The sequence below is a fragment of the Atractosteus spatula genome, chromosome 14, assembly GCF_055471065.1.
Source record: "Atractosteus spatula isolate fAtrSpa1 chromosome 14, fAtrSpa1.hap1, whole genome shotgun sequence".
NCBI lineage: Eukaryota > Metazoa > Chordata > Actinopteri > Semionotiformes > Lepisosteidae > Atractosteus > Atractosteus spatula.
In genome coordinates, this window is record NC_142719.1 from 20,110,611 (window position 1) to 20,134,698 (window position 24,088).

A 24,088-nucleotide genomic window follows, 5' to 3' on the forward strand; every position below is an offset into this window, starting at 1 on the left:
ACTCACATGGGTTTAATTTGGAGGAGTGCAAATTTTCACACATGTTGAAATAGTGGGTTTCCTGTATGAAGGGGTGTGTCACTGAGTAGCTTGGACTTGTCTGTGTTGTCAGCCTTCAGGAGAGGAGTCTGAATGCCTGAAGCAGTCTGCTTGTTTTAGCAGTTAAAGTGTTTTGAATTGGCTTTGTGTTGGGGTGGGAGCTACTTTATCTGAAGGTTAGAACTCTTAGGAAAAAGAAGACTGTGTTTGTTTGGGACCTTTTTTGTGTTCCTTAGAAACCTTTATGTGTAAGCGAAGACCAGGAAGCCTCTTGCAATTTAAAAGTTTAGGTGTTTTTTGTGGGAATCATGGGTGAAGGTCCCTGTGCTCTGCTCCCACATGCAATAATGGTTTGATGGTTTACAAGGCCACACTGAATCAGACTGTATTTTACTCTATTGGAATTAATAATAATAATAATAATAATAATAATAATAATAATAATTAATAATAAATAGGAGGCCATGACTGGTAAAGGCCATAGGGAAATTTGTCCAGGACACCAGTGTACCAGGAGACCACAAGGCGGTGCTGTGGCTCTGTGGCTAAGGATCTGCATCTGTGACTGGAAGGTTGCCAGTTCATATCGTATGGCCAGCAGAGGAATCCTACTCCGTTGGGCCCCTGAGCAAGGCCCTTAACCCCAACCCGGCTCCAGGGGCGCCGTATAAATGGCTGACCCTGCACTCTGACCCCAGACTTTTTTCCCTGTCTGTGTGCTTCATTAAGAGCAAGTTGGGGTATGTGAAAAGACAAATTCCTTATACAAGAAATTGTATATGGCCAATAAAGTGATCTGATCTGGTAACACCACTACTCTGTTTGATAAATGCCCTGGGATTTTTAATAACCACAGTCAGGGACTTTGTTTTTATGTCTCATCCTTAACAACAATTACTTTTTCTATATTATATAGTCCCTGTCACTATACTGGGGCATTAGGACCCACACCGACCATGGGGTGAGCGCCCCCTCCTGGCTCCACTAATACCTCTTCCAGCAGCAATCATAGCTTTCCTAAGAGGTCTCCCATCCAGGTACTGGCCAGACTCACACCTGCTTAGCTTCAGTGGGTTGCAGGGTGATATAGCTGCTTGTGTAAATTTTTTGTAACTTTCTGACTTTATTTTCTGTGCCCTTCAGTGAAACCTCTGGGATGGGTGAAATCTTCCACTGGGTGGATGAAGGGTGGATGTATATGAGGTTTTGTGTAGGATGGGCTCTGTTGCCCAGGTGTCAGGAGTAGAAGCGGGGTGTAATAACTCTCTTCCTGAAAGAGAGCAGTGTTCTGATGTGGTTATGAGAACCCAATTGCAGGGAAGCAGCAGGCAACTGTAGAGAGCCCTCATGGAACACAGAGTCATTGCCTGAACGATACGTAGTATTTATAGCCTGGGAAGGCATGGAATGAGGCTCTGAGAAGCAGTTGAAACAAGCAAAGAAACCCAATTTGAATCCAATGATATACTGTACCTCCTTGGTTAGACTATTGAGAAGAAACCACTTGGACATCCATGTAGCTCCATCAATAAGAGATGTACCCTGCAGGTACCTCACTACTGTGGTGGCACAGATCAGCTACTATACTGTTGTTGCAAAAATGAGGCCACATATAGGTCCTGAAGGACAGCGTGGAGTGTGTGTTTAAATGTGTGAGGGACTGCCACACACTAACATCAACCACCACTCAGGCAGCTGAAGTGGTCCATTTCCCACACTCGTTTATTTATCTCAATCGCGAAAGTGCCAATTTCCAAAAACAATTATTTATTCTGCCTGAAGCAAAGAGCCTTTGAAACTCCTCACATGTGTGTTGATGGCTCTTAAGAGTTTAGAGAGTCAGTTTCTATTCACTGCTTACAAAACAGACTAGTGATTTGTTTTTTTATGTTGGGGGGGTTAACCAAAGTTTCTAAGTTATCAGTGCATCTAGGTAAATGTGCACACTGTAGAAAAGAGTCAGCAGAAAGTGACCACTGCTCATGGTTACGCATTAGAGGATATTGGAGGACATCCACTGGTTGTGAAGGGGCCTCTTTGTGGCTCTTAAGGAAAGGGACTACACCAATTCCAGAAGATCACCAGTGCAGGCCACAATTTTTCAAAGAATATCATCATCTAAGATGCACCCTTGTGAAACTCACATATTCTTATACTGTAGCTCTCCATGCCTGCGCTAGGCGGTTATTAGATTCTACTATGGTTTCTTGCAGTTTCTAATGATCTCTCTGTGGTTTACCATGCTTTTAGTGCTATACTGGACTATAGCCTGCTTTTGCCATGATCTAGCCGAGTATAAACCTCTACGCAGTAAGCAAACAACATCAGTGCATGGGGTTTTATTTCTGTCTTCTAGGAGAATATGTTTGAAAACATGAGATGAGAATTTAACAAACTAAGCCAAAATAAATTCCAGAAGCTTTGAAAGTAGGCCTAATGCAGAGATTTGACAAATTCAGAAGCAGATCACTGCCAAAACAAATAAGCCCCATAAGGCTTGGAATATTCTCATTTTCCATGCCCATGATAAAATTACTGGCCTTCTGTGCGATCTTCTATACCAGGCCCTGCATGATGTTAAATATGTGTGCTGCAAGATCTGGATGATTTTGTGCCTGCTCTGTTTTGTGCTTTGTGTTTTGTTGCAGTTGTATCATCTCTGTGTGAAGGTGGCTGATTTTAATGAGGCAGGGTCCTGTAGCAGTCACGTCCTGGTGGGATTTGTAGCTCCTTTAGCACTGCTGAAAGCCAGTGCATGTGTTTTGAAAAGCCACAGACACACTGCATTAGGTCTCTTTTAGCTTTTTTTCCACATAATGGCTTTTAAAACCCCAGGCCTGTCTGGAACATCAACAAGGGGCTGAGCTCCTCTGCCTGGCAAGAACCCGCAGCTCTGCTGAAAGCTTTCCTCCTGGCCCTGTAAGGAACTCAGTAGTGTGGCCTTGCTGAATTATTGATGGGTCTGTTCTTCCCTCCTGTTTCACCTGTAAAAAGCTTCAGTGTGAAGGAAGAAGGAAAAGCAGTGAAATGACATATTACCTGAACAAAAGAAAATTCCTCCTACAAAGAGCAGTTCTGGCAAGCGAAACACCCCAAACACCTCAAATGGGGCTAGCTCCCACCAAATTAGTGCCACTCTGTAATTATGCTGTGTATTATGTAATTATGCTGCAGTGAATGATAACATATCATTTCCTAAATTGGGTGAAAGACTGGGGTTCAGGGATTGTGAAACCCATTTTTAAGCTCTTTATAACCTGGTATATAAAAGAACAAGTCTGGAACCCCTGTAGGAACCGACCCCCACTAGTGATTATCAGCAAATTGGCCTTTTATATAAAACTTTTTATTAATTTCTGCTCTTGTTAATCTTTCTCTATCTATTAATTAATATTATATCTTTAAAAAAATACCTAAAGTGTACCTGCACCCTGCTGCACAACTTTTGTGACTTCCCTCCCTCTCATTTAAAACTGTCTACCTGTTTCACTGCTTAATGATGAAAGTTTATTTCCAAGAGCACCCCAGCTTCAGGCCCTGGTCGACCTAAGCAAGCTACAAATACAGTTTGTGGCCCATTCTACAGATGAGACCTAGGACTGAATTTCTATTGAGAGTGACTCGGCTCGCATGCTGGTCTCTGTAGACCACTTCAGATAAAAGCATCTGCCAATTTGTCATTTGTATTATTAATGGAGTTTAAAACAAAAGTACGGGAGATGGTCAAACCCTACTCTCGCCCACTTCTGCCTACCTACATCAAAATATCACGCTTCTTGCTTAGTACCCGGTGCTTTTGTTTGCTCATTCCTCATTTAAGTGGAGGGGAGGGGGGCTCCCGTTTTTCCCAGCTGTATGGATGGGTTGTCATTCCCATTAAGTAGACTCGTTATCCCAATAAAGTCAACTGATTTTATTTACACCTCTTCTCTGCCTTAAGGTTTGATTGAATTGCTGAAATTAGCATTGTTAATGGAAAAATGCACACCAGAAGAGATTTGTGTGCTGCATCAGTTGCACTTTTATTTCCATTGAAAAGATAGATTGAAGCTGTAGCAACTTGAACAGAACAAACAGGAAATTTTCCAGGGAACAGGTTAATTAGAGAGAAAATGAAAAAGGGCAAGCCCTAGTCTATTATACAGTCTTTTAAGAAGTAACAAAGGTGAAAAGGCGTGAAAGATGGGGCTTGCAGGCAGAGAGCTGGGTAGCTGATAACAAGTACAAATTTGGTGAGTCAGGGATCTGAAAAAAACAACAACAAATTTATCCACTTACAATTACAGTGTCAATTACATAAAAGACGTGTTTGACGTTAAAGGATCTATAAAGTTTTAAAGGTGAAAAAGTATTGGTCAGTGGGTAATTATGGGAAAGGATTATCCACACAATGGAGCTTTCAAACAGGAAGAAGGTTACAAAAGATCTCTGCTTTTAAATCCAATATTGAGGTCAGTCATCCAGCTGTGTGATGGATGTCAGGGAAATGGTTTCAACATCATGGGCTGCTCCTAGTACTAAGATTCTTTATACTGGTCTGTATCATGGGCAGCATGGTGGCATTGCTGCCTCACAGTGCAGGGGCACTGGGTTCAATTCCAGATGTGGTGTGCTATCTGCAGCATAGAGTTTGTATGTTCTCTCTGTGTTCAGGTACTGTAGGTTTTCTCCAGGTGCTCCAGCTTCCCTCCGAAGTCCAAAGACATACTGGTCGGTTAATTGGCTTCTGGACAAATTGGTCCTGGTATGAGTGTGTGCGTGTCTGTACTGATGTTTGTGTGTGCCCTGTGATGGACTGGTGTCCCATCAAGGGTGTATCACACCTTACAGGCATTGCTTGCCCGAATAGGCTCCTGCTTCCCTGCAACCCTGAATTGGATGAAGTGGTTAGAAAATGGATGGATTGTACTTATCTTTCTTGACATCTTTGATAAATGGCAATGGAGGTTGCACTGAAGGATGGAAGGGATGCTCAAGGGGGGCGAAGGTCACACTCAAGGAATCAAGTCGGCTATTTTTAGTGTCTTTTTACTATTTTTCTTTTTCTGATGCCTCTTGACTTGCACTGCTTCGAAATTAAATGCCTCCACATTACGATTGCACCATGGTTAATGGCAGGAACGCTTTTAAAGGGCAGAGTTAAAAGCTTCTCTTATCAGGAGGTAGTGAAGTAACGCCAGGGAAGCATGAAAAATAGTGTAAAGATGAGGAGAAAGATGCAATAGCGGGGAAATTAGCCCACGTGTTAACTGTCTCAGGTACATTTTCACAAAGGGAGGCTCGTAAAATCAAATGCAGATCATAAATGCTGAGCTTAACCTGCAGGCATCAGGAGTGTGAATCATAAATCAAAGGAGAGGCCATTGAACCAGAACAGGCAGGATCTGAAAAAATACCTCAGTGTTAATGGAGACTCATCAATGTGCTCATCCAGAAAACTTTGTGAAGCGTTTAAAATAAATAAATCCAGACACCAGGCGAAGATGTGGATGTGCAGTATGAAAATTAATTCAAATCAGGGGATGTAATAGAAAATCTTTAGAATGTTGCATTGCGTCTGCAATATATTCACATCTGGCCATTGAACAAAATACAATAAGAAAAACAGATCATCATTGCTTGCAATAACTGGTGGTTTAATTCTGGGTTGCGGTGGAGCCGGAGCTTATTCTAGCAAGCAACAGTACTGGCAGGGGTAGACGCTGGACACCAAGGACTTTGTACTGTGGGAGGAAACCAATGTGAATTGGGAAGAACATGCAAACTCCACACATATGGCACTTGAAGAATTTAACCCAGAGCTGTGAGGCAGTAATGCTAATCATTGTTTCACTGTGCCACCCCAGATATATTATTGAAAAGTGAAGACTAATGAGAAGCGACAAGTTTAGTAATTAGAAGAAGAGCAGTAGCTGACCACAAATGAATCTGTTAAGTGGTACCAATATGAATAATCTCCACAAGTACAGATAAAAAACCACGAGGAAACATAAAGACTATGAGTGAGGGCAAAGTGAAACTGGAATGTGCATCTTTATGTTGACTCAATAGGCTAGTAACCCAAAAATGATCAAAATAGGCGGAATTTTCTGTCATTTGGAAATTTGTTTCCATTCTGTGCAGGCCAGCACAGTCTGTGATAAACAGTATTAATAGAGCCACATTGACATCTTTGCCCAGAAAGTGCTGCAAAGCATTCAAATAACAGTGGCAGAGTAAATGGATATAGGGGAAAAAGGTACTGAATTATAATCGCAGGCTATAAATTCACGTATCACTGCACTGCAGCCTCAGCTACACCATGGTGTGCAGATATGGTCACTGAGATATATAGAAAATAAGATATTGAGACTCTGGAGAGAATCCAGGAAATGCTAGGCACAAGAGCCAAGGGATTTAAAGGATATTGTAAAAAGACAGAGTTTAGATTGACATTTGAAAAGGAATAAACGATGCTGACCCACTGCTGTAGTTCCAGGGAAGCCAGAACCCCATAAACACAGATGGAAATGAGGCATGAGGCAAAAAGCTGTATTAAAAAATCAAGTCTGTACAGACAATAGGGCAAGTCAAGAGGAGAAGCTGATGGATTACCTGGGTTGTTTCAGTACCGGTACCATGTGACACCAGTGAATCAGACCACTCAATCACTATCGGGTTGTCTGATCCAAACTCTCTTCCACTGGACAACCTGACAAAGCATTTTTTCAGATTACTTTCTTTCTTAGTTGTTTATGTGTGGCTTTTGACCCAATCCCTTAACATTACAGTAGATGATGTATCTCTATATTCAGTTAAGGAGGTTTAGTACAGCCGCCGCACCTCTGAGCCAATCAGCATGTCTGCCTGCCACCTTTAGCGGAAACACATGGAGATGGCTGTCCTTCAGATAGGTCAGAGGAGGATTCACTCCTCACCTATCAGAGCCACTGAAATAATAGGTTGTTTGAAAGTCAATCCCAGGGAACTATTTACAAATCAAAGACCCAGGGCCACTAAAAGCAAATATATTTAGGATAATCAAATAGGCTTTTTTTACACACAGTGGTAGGCATGAAGAACAGGCTTCCCAGCTGTGCTTAAGGCCCAAACTCTGGATTCCTTCTAGAACTGGATAAGTTTTAGATTCTATTTGCCTCGGAACTACTGCATGAGCAACTAGGACCACATGATAGGATGCATCTCATTGACAGCCTTTCTTGTGTTTTACTGTTCTTAGCCTGGTTGCTGCAGTGTGGGAGCCTGAGAAAACCTTAGACTGCTACTTAGACAATCCCAGTCACAGCCGGCCAGTGACATAGCTTGGGCTTACCTGCAATCTGAGCAGTAGGACCCCTTTGGAAAAACCATATTGGCCACTTCTTTAAAGAGTCGCAGATGTGTGCAGAGCAACATAGTCTTGTTTTGAAATATACTGGTTTTAGCACTGTTTTACAATAGAGCCTGGCTGATGGTGAGAGAATGTATGTGTATCAAGGAATTTCTACACCCAGCAATATAGTTGGCAGGTAGGGCTCATGAACTATAGAGAGAGCGGAACTGTCACTGGGCTGTTATGTGTGAATAGCAGCTACCACTGTCTGCCCATCCCCTACCCCACCCCCTGCTGTCTCTCTCCCACATCTTGCCTTGTTTGCAGTGTCTTAATGATTTAATTACAGGCTGATCCCTGGAACTGTGCATTAACACAGCGGGGGTTGAGAGAGCGATGAGAGAGCATGGCTCCATACAGACACAGGCATTAATCCCACTGTCTGGGAATAGATCTGACTGTCTGTGTGTTTGGGCACTTGTGTATCTGTCTGTGCCTTTGGAGGGGGTGATGTAGCCCATATATTTTACTGGGACGACCCAAAGCCATTATGCATTGCTCCAGGTTGGGTGAGTTTGGAATCACACCTGCATTCATTTAAAAAATGTGAACAGATCATGCACTTCCAGCTGAAATTTTAGGACGATCATGTTTGTGAAACAGTGGAATAGGAATGTCATGGTATCAGGAATGTCTACAAGTGTCAGCCATGCTTAAGGATACCCTCATCATCAGCCCTCAAGCAGAAAGGGAGGGAGGAGTGGATAAAGTTCATATTAATTTTAATGCATGATAAGAATGGAAAAAGCCCATCTCTTTAAGGTTACGTTATTACTCCAGCAACACGGAGCAGATCCTGGAAGCAACAAGGCAGGACTATATCCTTACATCCTAGATGGGATGCTGGTTCATTGCATGACACACACAACACAGAATTTAGAGACACTGGCTTGTTTTTGTGAGGTAGGAGAAAAACCCAGGACCTGACCCACATGAATGTATGAGGAACATGCCAGCTTCACACAGAAGGTTCCCCAGTCTGGACTTGAACCCAAAAGGCATGAGGCAACAGCACTAATCATCAGCAGTGACACTTGTGGAATATTATTAGGTAAATGTACGTAAGCTACATAATACATTATTAATAGGAGTCTTATAGCCATGTGGTGCATGCAGCAAAAACCTAAAGCATTATGTGATGCAATAAAAGAAAATTACATCGCAACACCCAGGTTGTGCATGTAAGGATGTACAGCATAGCAAACATGCAGGGTTACAATATAAAAAAAATATAGGCAGAAGGTTTTGATTACATTAAATCTGGAAGATCAACTCACCTGGCAGTTGCAAACACTGTCATTAAAAAAAGATTCCCAGGGAATCTCCAAGCCATCACCGGGTTTTTGCATTTGAAGTGTGCTGATTGGCGGATAGTTTGGATTTCATCCGAGGCCTGGTGCCCTGAATCCGAGACCGTGAAGGTGTGTAGTGGGAGGTCTGGCGTGCTGCAGAGCCGGTGCTAAGTGCTTGAGGATGGCAAGGCGGGGAGGTGTCACAGTGTGTCGGCCATGGCTGAGGGTAATTTAAAGAGGAGCAGCAGTCGAGAGAACCGTGCACAGAACAGACTGCGCAGTGTGAAAACTGCAATCTGAAAATAAAAACAGAGTAACCCTCTCTATTAATGACTCTGTCACTCTAACTGGAGCACGAAGCTCTATCTAATAAACATTACCAGTATGTTCCACAACAATATTGAGATGCATTTCTATAGTATAACTTTTAATGAGCTCATTGCCTCTGTAGAATTCATGTGAAAGCCTTGAAAACGTATACATACGGTACAGTATTTGCAGCATACCTGTAAAGTGCTAAATAAGTTGTTTCATGCAGTTGACTCAGACTCCTATTATATAAAACTCTATATTTCGCCAAGAATGTTACCAGTGGGTGAAAAAATGTGTTCACTTTTTGCATTTAGAAACAAGGTCATCTTTTCTCACAGCTCTTTGGCTTTGTTTCAGCTGGAGAGACAAAATGCTTCCTTTTCATTCTGTTGTTTTTAAAGTAATTCAGCTCTTATCCATGTTCCCTGTGGGCTTCCACACTGCAAAATCTTATCACCCTAGCCTTTGCAACACTGTCTAAATGCATTTGTTAGTTTATATACTTGCCTTCTTTGCAGCCAAGCTGTGTATGGTGATTAATGTTCATTTGTTTGGCTTGGCTCTTGCACAGTGACCCCAGTGGGCTATCAACTTTACATACAGTACCAGTTAACAACTACAGTAAATAACTAAAAAATCTGATGTGAATGTGCTAAATTGTTCTGATCTTATTCAAAGCTTGACCTGTGTGAGCACTAAAAGATCTTTGTTGGTCATGGCTGTAAGTATAAACGGGCGTAATGAAATCTAACTCTTGCTGGGTATTGTCACTTCTTGTGACCTTTTCACAATGGGGGGGATGTTAGATTTCTATTTGATTGTTTTTGGAATATGGAGTTGCCAATTATTTTTATGTCCTCAGTGTTCGAACTGCAGATTCTGTTGTTAAGTAAATTGATTTACCTTTGTACTGTAACCCTTGGTGTACAAGAGATATACTGTATATGCACACCTCACATTTTGTGACACGTGTGCTATCAGACTGTCCACTTCTCTCACATATTATGAGTCCCTCAGCTCCTACAGCTGAAATCCGCATCAGCTGGAGCACTGATGCAGTTCTCGTCGATAACTCCTCCTTGATCACTGTTTTTCTCACAGCTGACTAAATCCTAACTAAATAGAACAGAATCTTGACATCTGTGAATTATCATCTCAACGTGGTCTTGTTTCTGTATTTAATGAACTCTTCTGGTTGTGTTAGCGGTGTGGGGAATGACAGGCTGGTGATTACTTTACAGGCTTTTTATTGACAGTTTTCATTACAGTGGGGCATGATAATGATACAACATGCAGAATCCTGCTGGATGCAGAGGAGGATACGTCTTATTAATTTTAACTGATTACTATAAGTTTGTGATTCAAGTCCTTTTCATTAGCTTGAAGCCAAAGCATTAGTACTTTAATTATCATAAAAGGTAGGTGACTTACTGTATGTATTTAACCACACATACTGTACAGTAGTACATACTGTAGGACATGATGCAACAGTAAAGGGATGGACTTGGTTAGGTGCGAATTTGGCTATATGTGACAGTTCTGTACACTTAATGTTGAGACCCTGATATACTGAAGTGCTATTAGCAAATTGTCTTCTGTCACTAGTCCATTAATGATGTTTCCCAGATTAAATGCAGGTAGTCTCTGGACTATAGGGCTCTCCCTATGTTCGGAGTGGAACCTTTGTATGTTCCAAAGCAGTTTAGCTTAGAATGGTTTAGAGATGTGGGGATTTCAAGATGGCAGCATGGTTGCACAGTGGTTAGAATTGCTGCCATGTGGTGTTGGGGCCCTTGGTTCAAGTCCTGGGGTGCTATCTGTGTGGAGTTTGTATGTTCTCCTAGTGTTCACATGGGTCACTCTGGGTGCTCCGGTTTCCTCCCACAGTCCAAAGACAGACTGGGAAAACTGGCTCTGGTGTGAGTGTCTGTGTGTCTGCCCTGTGATGGACAGCTGTAATATCCGGGGTGCATGCTGAACTTTCTCCCATTGCTTGCCAGAATAGACTCCGGTTCCATCACAACCCGGAATTAGAAGAAGAGGTTAGAAAATGAATGGATGGGGTGTAAAGATGTGGAATGAGAGGAGGTCCTCATGGTACCATAGGCAAGTCAGGCACAGGCGTCATCACTGACACCTTCACAACTAATGATTGTACAGGCGGAAACAGGTGCATTTCTTCATAAAGGAATGGAGATTCTGAATCCTCCAGGCACTCAGGCTGTATCAGACCTTTATTGCTCCCTTCATCTACTCACCTTTGACCCAGATACAGACAGAAATCTCGAGAGGAACAATGAAAAGTTCTGTTATTTGGTGATCACCAAATTTTAGAGGTCAGTTTTTAGTTCCAAGTATTTTCTTTTACCCACAATGAGAGAGCCCTAAAGGAATATGATATTTTTTAGATCAATTTGGTAAGTATGGCCTCATAAAGGCAAGAACAAACGAGCCGGTGTCAAACCTCTGACCAGCAGCTTGGTAGGAGCTGGCGAATCCCCACTCTCCCATGACTGACAGCCTGTCTCTCTTCCTTCCTCAGCTCTGAGCCGCTCTGCCATGCCCTTTGGGCTGATGCGGCGCGAGCTGGCCTGCGAGGGGTACCCCATTGAGCTGCGCTGCCCGGGCAGCGACGTCATTATGATCGAGACCGCCAACTATGGCCGAACTGACGACAAGATCTGCGATGCTGACCCCTTCCAGATGGAGAATGTACAGTGCTACCTGCCTGACGCCTTCAAGATTATGTCTCAGAGGTAAGATGGAGGCACAACACCTCTGACTGGGGTATTTCATCCTTGTGATCTTATTTTGAGACACTTGGATTTAACACAATTTAGTATTTAGACAAGGAGCCAAAAGATTGGCAGTACTGGAACAGATCTAACTGCTATGGAATCTTTATTTCCATCCCATTACTGGATTGTTCATTTTTAACAGCTCAGTCTTGTCAGCCTCTATGCATTTTTGTGGGGTTGTACAAAATATGGTTACAAACGAGGAGACCTGCCCTGCAGGTTCTACAGGAGTCAGCAAAAGGTGAAGGAGATGCTGCCAAAATGAAGTCTGGGGTCACAACTGGGGTCTCAGGGTTAAGCCCAGAATGAAGAACAGTGGTTCCAGCAGAACTGAAAATAAAATTAGGGGACAGTTTTCTTGTCCTGCTCCATCTTGCTTTCATTGTCATATATTGTACATTTTTGTATGTAGTCCTGATGTACACAAACAACCATGAAAACCCCAAAAGACAAATAAGTAAGTTTTCTTTCTGAAACCGTAAAAATGGCTTCAAGCAGTTATAGCAACTGCATACATGGCATGCCCCACAGATCTAACTGCTTGTATTAAATTCTTACCACAAGTTGCTTTTTTAATTTTGTCAAGTTAATTTGAAATGAGTATGATCATCAGTGACACAGATATGTAGATTTAAAAAAAAAACATTGGCACTGACTCTTTTGCAGTTCACTATCAGAGCTTGTCTGTACCGTTAATATGGAGTTTTTTGAGAATTAACATTTACAAGCCTTGTTTATAGGGAGCACAGGCTAAACATTGCTCTTATCACGTTAAAAACCTGCTAATTGCAATTTGTCTTTCAAATCTGCAGTAGCCAGACTGGGTCCACCCATGGTCAGCGAAGAAATTAGTCCACGTCAAAAGCACAGCGAAAAATGTGGTTAATTAAGATTGTCCCAAGATGCCTTTTATCACTAATCTGCCGAAAAGGGGAAAGGCTTGAAATCTTCTCATGTTGGGAGATTATTTGGAAATCGTAATTATAGGGACCTCCCAGTAAGAATCTGTTGTCAATTCTGGAAATGGCATGCGGACTCAGGGCGATCACAAGATGAGAGGCTGACTCATTTACTCTTAATGCCTGGATTTCTAACCTTCTTTAATCTAGAAATAGGATCATATACTGTATATGCATTTTGTTCCAGGATAACATATTTGAATTTATATAATGGTGATTCATGAGATACAAAATGCAGACAAAGGCTATAAATTCATTCATTAATTGCAGCTAAAAATAGAAGGGAATATGTTCACAAACATTTTGTTCTCCTAGCAATTATAAGTATTTAAACTTTATGATTGACCTTGGGAGAGCAACTATTTTTTATAAAGCAGAGGAAAAGACTGGGATAGATCTTCAAATGGTGGTGTCCCTGAACCCTACTTATCAGCTGCTATTTATGAAATATCCAGGATGGAAAAAATAATTGGAGAGGGAACTGTGACCATACAGAGAGGCCTTAGCTGAGAAATTGAAGTTTTGTGATGATTAAAGACCTGCACCAAATATTTGGCACTAGAATTCTTTGAGATTGGCTTTCTGATACCCACATCAGGGGACAAACATGGCTACCCATTCCTCCAAACTAAAGATCAATCCAGTATTGCTTACTGATCTGAACACTACTGAAGATCGAAGGGCTGCTGCTGAGCACTGGCTTCTTTAGTTACTGTCTGACACGCCTCTGGGTGTATTGGTTAATTTCACATTAAGATGGTGGAATGTGATTGAAATTAGGGGTGGATTAATGAGCATTTTTTTTATATGTTACTGAATTTTATATGTTCACAAAAAATGTATTCAGTGCATCTTAAAATACAAAAAAATGCATAACTGCATGCAACAGACCCATGCGCACAAAAACAAACAAAAAACTGTATATTTGTGCATCTATTTGTCAATTGATTGATGGATGCTAATTATGGGAAGCAATATTAATTAGCTCTCACTGGTTCCCAACACTGAAAGGTAGAAACATTTAATTAGACTTTTAATTACACTTTGCATATACTGTACAAAGTTACGGTCAGCAGCCAAGGACAGCTATTTTGCCCATATCAGGCTTCATCTGAATGGCATAGCTAACTTTTCCCAGTGAAAGGCATTTCTGTGGATCTAACAAAAAAAAACTTTTGGGGTTATTGTGCATTTTAAAATTGTAACGATGTTCCTAAATAGACAGACTTAGGGAGAAACAGTTAGAAGAATGGAAAGTTAGATATTTAAGTTTACCTAGTAAAACAGTTGACATACAGTAGTTTTGATCTTTAAAGATCTACAGGCAGTTGAGCTCAGCAGGTTTGGCACACAGTCAGAAGGCTACAGTGGCTTATGTTGTCTTTCCAGTTCTGATTTTAATAGGCCCTCTTTTCCCTTAGAAAGGTAGGAGCAGTCTTGGCACTGAAGACAAGGTACAGATGATTTTTCTTGTCATGTAAGGAAGAAAAATAAAACTAAACACTCCAGACATTCGGCTTAATCCCGAGATCTGCTCTGCCTGAGTATTATAGCAACTGCAATCAATATGTTGTCTGTCTCTATCTACTGCTGTACTCAACAGTAATAACTATACCCCCAATAGCTCAATATGCTGTAGCAGTATGCACAAATTTCAGCACCGCCTGTCTGCTTTACTCAAAACTGGAGAGCTGTATTGTGTCACCATATAAAATGGCACTTTCTTTAAGCATATATTGCATGTGTGACCTAAGAATGTGTCAAAAATCAAAAGCTCCTAGCAAATTACATTACATAACAAGTAAGAGAGAAGCTTTTATGTGCGCCTGCATATACAGCCCTTTTATCCAAAAGTGCATTATATGTAGATGGGGTCCACATCATCCAGTAAAGTTCAGCCCCCACCTGGGTGACACAAGGCAGCCGTTCGGCACCAGCAGCCTCACTGCACAGCAGAGCAGGGGGAGGAGTAAGAAGTTTTGAAGTTGAGGCCAGATTGATGAGGCCCAGAGTAGAGTTTAATCAGGACACTGCGGTTAATGGCCCTGCTCTTAAGAACAGTGCTCTGGCAACTTTAATGACTAAGTAGTGAGAAAGTAAACTCAGTTTAGCATTTCATTTCACGGATTACACCACGTATGCCACCATGACCCCAATTACCATACTACTGTAGGTCATCAGTTCATCCATTTTTAGTCCAATCTTCATGGTGAGGGTAGGGGCCAAACAGGGGCTTGTGTCAGAAATTCTGGTCTAAAGGGACCAGCTCCACCTACTGGTCCTCCAGCACTATTTCTAACAGCCGACTGGTTATCATTCTCCCCATCCCAGTACTGACCAGACCCAGCCTTCATTAATTTTCCAAGACCTGATGAGAGATGCTCCTTTTCCAATATCACCCTGCCTTACCCTTTCATTTTCAGCCAATACATTTTTCATTATCAATCAATGCAGACTAGGATCAAGCTCTCTTCTTCCAAAATCCTTTTACAACAACCTTTAGCTTAAAGGTGAAATTGCCGTTATTGTTATTTAGCATTTTTAAATGCACGCCTGCTCAAGTGAGTTTGGAGTGCTGTTTAATATTATTAATGTTGTCCACATAGTAAAATAAAAATTGTAAGATTAGCACATACATAAAAAGCTAATTTAGAAACACAAACTTCTATAAACCATAGGAGGCACTGTCTTCCCCAAGCAAATCAGACAATGTCAATTGCTTACTAGTGCAAATTTACCTTTTCTGATGGAATGTGACTGCAGTGCTCCCACAATTTTAAATTCTCTAGAATGACCTTCCTTGAATCTATAGTTCAAGGCAGTGGCAAAACTAATACGCTTGATCAGCCCTGGCTAAATTGCCAGTGTGTGTAGATTTTATAGGGATCAATACATTTAATATTGCTTGATTCTAATAGTCTATTTAATGTTTGAAGTTGAACATAAAAAGCAAACAGCCAAAGAAAAAAATTAAACAAGTAATTAAGTTGACAGATCGTTCTCTAAAAGCGGAGCAGTTAGCTTTTATTTATGAATCTGGTGTTTGCTATTGATCTGCGAGCCAGGCGGTATGAATTCTTTCTGTTTCACCTGGTTTGAGCTTCTGGACGTGAGGGAACTCACTGATCAAAATGTAATGAAGTTTGCTCAGTAGTAAGTCAAAAGTTTGCTCAGTGGTAAGTCAAAGTACAGCCTTGCTATGTTTGCTTTTAGAAGTGCCCGAAAAGAGAAGGCTCTGAGGAAATGCTCTCTGCAAAGCACAGCCCGACTCCCAATTCACGTACTTCTGGTTCAATGGGGAGATTGGAATTTGTGGAAGTTAATGTGTATAAGCGTGGATACTAAACATAGTACTGTACAGTATGTGTCATGTAGAAATCTTTATTTTTAAATTGGTTAATTTGCCAGAAAGGCATCCATAACCATTCGCCAGAGAAATCACTGACAAGTGAGTACAGCCAAACAGTGTTTATTCAGCTCACAGACTTCAGTGAATAATTTTTTTTCAAATACAGGGTGGTGGTGCTTATGATAACTACTACACAGGAAGTGTGCATCAGTTTAACTGGATGTACAGTATGTTGCAGCCCTGTTTGGAATTATCACAGCCAGTTACATTTTTGAGTGGCCCAGTAATCTGCAATTTAGTAAGGAGACATGGACTGGCATGTGTATGTGAAGTCAGGAATTGTGTGTTCATCTACACTATATGACTGTTCATACCGTATGTGTGTGTGTGTGCCATACTAAGATAGATAGCTTTTTAATTCTTGTATTCCTTGGCGCCACAAGTTCTTCCAAGGCCAGCACTTAGCCCGGGAATCCTTGAAGAGAAAATCAATGATGCTTCAGCCCCCTAGCATCAATCAGTGTGAGTGACGAGGAGAGGCGAGCAGTTGGCCCAGCATTCAGTGCAGACCACACAGAAAGAAAAGAGAACTGCCTACAGGCACAGAACTCAGGACTTGACTTTTCTTTTTTGTGATATACTATAGAGGCAGAATCACTGGGCCACATTGTAAATGCACCATTTTTAAGATATTATTCAGGCTGACCTTTATAAAAGTGTCTTGGTATTTTTTGCACTTTAATTGTGATTATAGATTACTTTTACTGTGGTTTACTGTAGTTTGAGCATACTTTCTCTGGTTTACTACACTGGGACATGGTAATCCTGCAGAATACCAACACAGATGTTGATTGTAGTACACCATAGTCTATTTGGGGGCTTTATAGTAAGGCAAAACAAAGGGATGTTAAACCCAAGAAAGGCATGGTCTATCCATAAATCCATCTAAGCCTATCCCAGCAAGGATATGGGCACAAAGCAGGATACACCCTGGATAGGAAGCAAATTCATCACAGGGGACACAGACACGATCATGCCAGGGCCAATTTTCCCAAAAACCAGTTAACCTTCAGTTAACTGTGGGAGGAAACTGGTGCATTTGGGGGAAAACTATACCAACATGGGGAGAACATACAAACTCCACACAGATAGCATCCAAGGTCTGGAAGTGAAGGCAGGGTCCAAGCATTGTCAATTAAAGGCAAAATGGCAGCATACTGTATAAGGACATTCCTACTCTCACCACATCTTATCTGACAAGAAAAACAATCTGTGATGTACAGTATAGCATAGTAATTAGAAATGGACCTAAATTAAGAAAAAACAATGACATGCATTTTAAAACTCTCTTCACACCTGAAGATGGCTCCACAGCCGAAATGTTGTGTTTTCTTTCTTCTCTTTTCAGCATGGAATAAACATATTACTTGTTCCTTTGCTAAATATTATTAAATCTAACTGGGTAATATGGCAACATATGCTTAAAGTAGCCAGTTCAACCACAAATTTAATAAAGCTCGTATGGAAGCATTCATATTCATAAATACTTGTCCGTTTGGGGGAGTTCTTGCAGTGTGTTGAAATGAGATTAAAGTAAAAAAGAAATGAGTGATTGAGGTAGGCTTTTTGCATTGATTTCGCTCTTCATTATTTGTATTCGCAACCTAACGCAAAAGACTTTAATCAAAAGTAAACTGCTTTGTTGTTTTAGGGCGAACACATAGCACAAAAACCCGAGTGTGTTGAATATCCTCTCTTGCCAGGAGAAGTAGTTTCTTTTTCTGCAGCCGTCCAACTCCAGGATTAATCAATCGAACGTCTCGCAGGTTTGCTTCAGTTCTAAGCACTAATTATCTCGGTCAGGGTTGCTCAGACCCCCTTTCCAGAAAACACCGGCGCTCTAATTGCAAAATCATTTCATGCGGCTCCAACGCTGAAACCACGAGCATTCAGTCGTAGGCAGGCTGTGGAGCGCTACTGCTAAAGCCGTCTGTCAGCTGTCGAGAATACGCGCAGTGTACTGTAGATCGCTGACAGTTTGCCGAGTCGCAAAGAATGAAAGATCACATAGCAAGAATGATATGAGGAGACTGGAGCTGTTTTTTTTTTGGAACAGGAGAGAGGTACAGTAATATCCATAACAGGAACATGCCAGGCTTGAGCGTGCTAGCGACGTGACTGCAAATGTGCTGTCTTGTAGGAGGCCTGGTGCTAAGAGCTACCTAAACTAGCCCGTACCGTCGAGGATTGCGACTGGCAGCCACAGCCGAACCTGCTTAGCACTAATTGCTCCTGTTGGGCTTTGCCAAGGCAGGCGCAGAGTGGGAAGGGTAGCGTGGCCAGAGTGGCAGAGATGCCCAAAGGCGTCGGGTGATGATGTCATTGTCCCGCCCCCCGAGGATCTCTCATGTCAAGGGAATGAGTTGAGGGTGTGGCAGAGTTTTACTGTGTCTCTAATATAGATGTCTAGATTAATGCATTAGACTTAGAGCAGTCAATCACGGTGGATTATGTATACACAGCGTGCTCTGAGGGCATGCTCCCCCTCACCTCCCCCAGCTTTGATCACCCCATTTGCATGGCAGTGTCTTACAGATTTGCCATGCCTGCAATCGGAATTTACCGTGAGGGTTCTGTTGCAAACATATTTTTATATATATCTCCGTTGTCTTCTGTGATTTCAAATCTAATTTCATGGGTGTCCTGCTGTGCAGATTGTCTCTGCTGTGCATGCTGGTTGTATTTAAACTTCTTGCCCATCTGTCTCTGCACATCTTCTGAAATCCTCCAGGATGGATGAAGGGGGAAGGGAAAATGGTGTTGCCCAGTACTCTGAAGCTCAGTGTTATGAGCTGACATTTTTTCCCCCACTTCAGTTCCTTGGTCTTTTGGTAGACTCACTGTACAAAACCCAGAATGTTTAACCTGCAGAAAATGAAACAAGACTCCCATTGCATAGTGACTGAATCCACTCCACACTTTTCACATGACATGGACAACCCAAAGGTTCTGTTTCCATGAGATCATTTTAGTTTAAATGTATTTTGTACTCCTTTTAAACAGGAGTCCTTCACACTTTACTGTAGCAAGAACACAGGCCAGTCATTCATGCTGTACTTTCACTAACCTCTCCTCCCACACCAGTGCAATTTAGCTCGCTTGTGTTGTGAACCCCTACCAGACAATACAGGTTTGCCCTCCTGGTTATGCTGCAGGTTCGTTAGCAGGGGAGCGAATTAATTGATTTTTTTGTGTTCTCCCCATGGATCAGAATCGAGCTGGGAGCCAGGCAAGCCTTTGAATATCTCAATTTTTCGTGGAGGGTGGGGGCATATTTCTTTTATTTCTTTTCCCTTTTCTCCTTTTCTTTTGTTCTTATAAGACGGGCAAAAGAGGAAGGTAGCTCGAGGCTGTCAGTGGGAAGCGCATCTCTCTTCTTTCACATAGCGTGCTCGTGTCTGTCTCTCCGGGCTCCAGCAGCGCGGCTACAAAGGCGATGTGGAAGCCGCCAGTCTGGGAATATGGCTCAGCTTGTGTCTCTTCCGTGTTTTTGTGTCCCAGAATCGAGCACGGCTGGCTCACGACCTGACTGACAGTCGTGAAACGCAATCCAATTAAGCGGACTGGCAGTTTCAATTTGCGTTTTTTTTTTATTATTCGGCACGATTCAGTGATTTTCTCTCACTGTATTTGCTTTCATCGCAGCTGTGCTATAATGCAGACGAGCTTGGCGTATTGACTTGTTAGAAATCCTTTGTGAAGCAGAGACGCTGCTCAAAAGTAAATGTGTTGCGGCTTCTTCAATCTCCTAGAGCACCTAAAATTTAGATCTGCTAAACTGAGCAGCGAAAAGGTCCACACCAAGCATTTACTTGAGTGTTCTCGACGGACAGGGGCTTGTTTTTTCGGTTAATACGCGCTTCGCTGTCTCCGGTGAATACAGCAGCTCAGCGCAGCGGCGGGGCAGACGCATAACATTTAGGAAGTGAGCTCGTATTTCTCAGTGTCTCGGAGACTGAGATGATTCCTGACGAAAAGAGTGAACTAAGGCTGTAACCGTTAATGTTAGAAATACAAAACTAATTGGAATTGCATAAAATAGGATTTTTTGTCGGGACTGTCCTCAAAGCAGCAACGTACTGTACGAATGTGTGAGACGAGCTGTAACACACGAGCTTTATCGACCCCTTCTCCCCTCTCCCTCTTTCTCCTCTCTGATCTCTTCTCATTTCCTTCTCCTCTCTCTCCCAGCAGGGCAGGTCGGAGAAAAGGTGATCTCTGGGGGTCGGCAGTGTGTCTCTCAGGCAGTGTTGACAGGGTTTCAGTCGTGGAGTGCCTGCAGTGTCTCTCCTCTCCCACTGTGACTCCTACCTGCTTCCCTTCCGTTAATCAACACCTATCTCCTGCTGCAAAACACCGCCACACTGTGACCGAGTATGTGTGTGCGTGTTAACATTGCAGACAAGTGGGAGTTAGTGCACACAGTGCTGGCGCGTTGGTTACCCACGGTGTGCGCTGTGGCAGTTATGTCCAGTCTCCACAACTTCCCTCTTCTGACAGATCGAATCGCCTCGCAGTTAGTATGGTTGGTTTGATTTGACAATAGTGTGAATGATATGCATCTATGATCATCGGCAACTGCGAAATCGCTAAATATAAAAGGGGAATTATAAAGGAAAATTTAAAAAAGCACAGGAAGATGAAAATATGGCTTTTTTTTGCGTACATCAGGTTTTTATTTCCTTTATAAAGGAGATTCTTGCGCAGATGAACATTGTTTTTTCACAGTATTTTTTCTGAAATGCTAAATATATTTGTTGATTCATCTTGAGACATCAGTCTTAGGTCCTCTTGTTATAAAGCTGTCATGGGAAGTATGTAATTGGTTCTGTGTGTGTGTGCGTCTGATTTGCTGCACGGTCTGTCTTTTTTTCTCTAATTAAGGCAGTGCCAGCCTAGAGGAAAAAGATATCAAATTCACATAATAGAATTATGGTACAACAACTGTGGTTGTGCTCAGTTCCCTGGATTGAAGACTAATTCAGTTTGAATGCTTCAATCCTTCACCTTTCGCAGGCAGAACTCAGTGGTGTGTGACTGAAGAACATTCATAACATGGTGATGGTGTGTTGGGTGTGATTTTATTGTAAAAAAGAACTCTAAGCATGCATTGACTGTAGTTTGCTAAGGAGGTGTCTTTTTGACTGTGCTGAATGCATTGTTGTTCTCCTGTTCCGGGAACCACCAGTACCCTTTAGCATTAAGACTGCAGCACATCAGGGCCAGCATCAAGGAAAACGAACAGTTCAGCTCTTAGAAGCATAGGAACACTTGTCCACTATGTTGAATCCTGCTCACATTGTAAAACAATCCTTCCCCTCTCATTGCACAAAGACCCAGTGTGTCCTGAAATCAGATCACTCCTCCAATACAATATGGTTTCATTTTTGAGTTAACAAAACACATAACTCTTATTTGTCCTCAACACACCTTTGCTGTCCAAACGTCAGTTTCCTCCTGGCATGATCTAATCTTTAGGCAACTGTTTTAATAACAACATTATCCTCTTGGCACTTTCCAGGTGATGATAGTGGGTGGGTTGAAGCCATTATATTTTCATCTGTGAATTCACACTCTGCAAATAAGGGATTGATTGGGTTCCAGGCTGCAATTTGGTTTTGAAAAAAATTCTGGTAAAGGTTTGTCAAAAATACATTGGCTTTGACAAACTCGTTAAAGGAAGTTGGATATTTTTTCTACTCTGCAGTTCGTGCACATAATGGTCATCTCAGAGCTCTTTCTTGGCTAGTGATATTATTGTCTTTTAACCACTTCTTTGCAGAGTTCCCTTTAAACTATGGCTTCACATCCCAGTCAGAAACAGCCAAGTGAACATGCGTTGTCCTTCAATGGGCTTTTCTCAGCTTCATGATATTGGAAAATCAAAGGACCTGAAATATCCAAAACCTGAATAGTTCAACCAGCACTGACACTTGGGTAGAGCACAGGTTGACCCCTGTGAAGAAAGTACCACTGATCTGATGTGGTTATGTTGCCACATGTAAATAAGATTCCCCAAAGAAACTGGCATTTATTGTCATTTCAGCTGTGCTGACTGGGTTTAAGTCAGCTTTTATATCTTCACGTTGCATTTCCTGGTTTTGTGACTTTTTTCTTATTTTTATGACACAGGGAAACTGTATGGCACAAAACAAAACCCCCCAAAAAACATAAATTGGAGCAAAATAACCTGAGCCCCCTACCACCAATCCTCAATCAGCCTGTTACTCAGACCTTGATCCCACTGAAACCACCAATACCCAATCCACTCTCTCAAACCTTCACCCCACACCATCCCTGAGCCCCCTATCAGGATTCCTCTCTTAGTCAAACATTGAATTCAGCCCTCCACTCCCAATCTCCTCTGCCTCCAATCCCTGCTTACCCCTTTAAAATAATTGTTTGAATGAGAGATAAGATCATAAAATAACCCAGAATCATAAGTGACACTATATGACCCCATACAACAGCAAAATCATGGTTGAATGGCAATTGAGAATTTCTAACAAAATGACATTTGAAAAAGTAAGCCATCGGTGTTGCCAAAAGAGTGTGACTGGGGTCTTGTTTTGTTTTAATATAGTCAGCCAACAAAATCTCTTTGTGCAAAAGGAAGTTGAATTATACAGTATATTATTAGGGAGAAGCATTGAAGACTTCAGTGGACATTCTAAGCTTAATGGCGCCTCCTGAGACTTACTGGGCACCTCTGAATCTGCAGAGTCATCAGTGAGATAGTCATCACTCCTCCCATTTCAGCTGATTCGCTTGTAGGCACCGCTGGACTCACAGGCTTAAAAACACGTACAGTTCTCATGTCCTGTGTGCTGCTACAAGGATTGTAATTCTGATCTGAATAGGCTAACAACTGGCCAGATTACCCTTTCCAAATCTCAGAGACATGAAAACAGTTGATGGAATTGTCGATTCCAAAGTAAAACAGTTTCTCTTTCCTTTTTGATAATGCAACCAACCGAATGGAAATAAAATTGATCACCAAATGAGTAATGATACCCATGATTAACCAGATTAAACCTCCAGTTATCAGGCAGTTTTGTTTTGGAGGGATTCAATGACAGGTAAAAAAAACTTTGAAAAACTGTAAAACTGAAGCAGTTAGAGCTACATTATCAAGTAATAAAGAAAAGACCTTCATGTTTGACATTTCCACCCACAGAAAACCTCACTCTATAATATACTGTATTCACAGAATAAATGATCTTTTTCTTCTCTTTTAACCTCTTCTGCTACTTAAACCCTACAAGCCTCCAGAGGCTGTTTCCACCTGAAAGGATGTGCCCTTAACATCTTACATTATCTAGGAAAATACAAACAGTAGTTAAGGGCTTGAATTAAGGTAAACAAATGCAGGTAGAGGAGAGGTCAGTGCAGAATTCCTCTACTGCCCACACTGTGAATTGTGTTTCCACTGGGCTGTAAAACGCATTGCTCCATCTGTGAAAGTTCCCCCGCCTTACAGAATCACCCTGGTGATTTTCTTCTGGTCTTAGAAGTCCAACATAATTTCCTAAACACTCTGTTTCAACCTCAATGCTTTTCCATTGCATTTGTAAAGACATTTGATAGCACGTGGAAGACAATTTGCAAAAAAATAATATATGTTTTTAGACATTGCATAACAGTGTTAAGGAAACTCCAGGGGGCCCATTACCATGTGTTAATTACTCTGTTTAAGAGCATGCCTAATAGCTCCTTTAGGGGTATGATTAAGACATGATGATTCAGCCCCTGTTGTGTCTTAAAGGATAAGAATGCAGTGCAGTATGAGAACAAAAGAAAATAAGAAAAGCTACGGAAGAGAGGAGGTCATTCAGACCACCTTCCTGTTTGTTTGCTGTAACTGATCCAAAGATCATTATATAAGAGAAAGTACGCTTTATAGATTA

At 41.8% G+C, this 24,088-nt stretch overlaps 1 protein-coding gene across 2 annotated transcripts in view; it reads left to right on the forward strand.

The window, feature by feature from the left end:
- Window positions 1–24,088, forward strand: part of LOC148820883 (adhesion G protein-coupled receptor L1-like) — a 200,631-nt gene that overhangs the window by 33,130 nt on the left and 143,413 nt on the right. For both annotated transcript variants that reach the window (XM_088932204.1, XM_088932205.1), the window contains exon 2: window positions 11,558–11,771. In XM_088932204.1, the coding sequence (XP_088788330.1) occupies window positions 11,558–11,771 (214 nt within the window). The remainder of the gene's footprint in view (window positions 1–11,557; window positions 11,772–24,088) is intronic.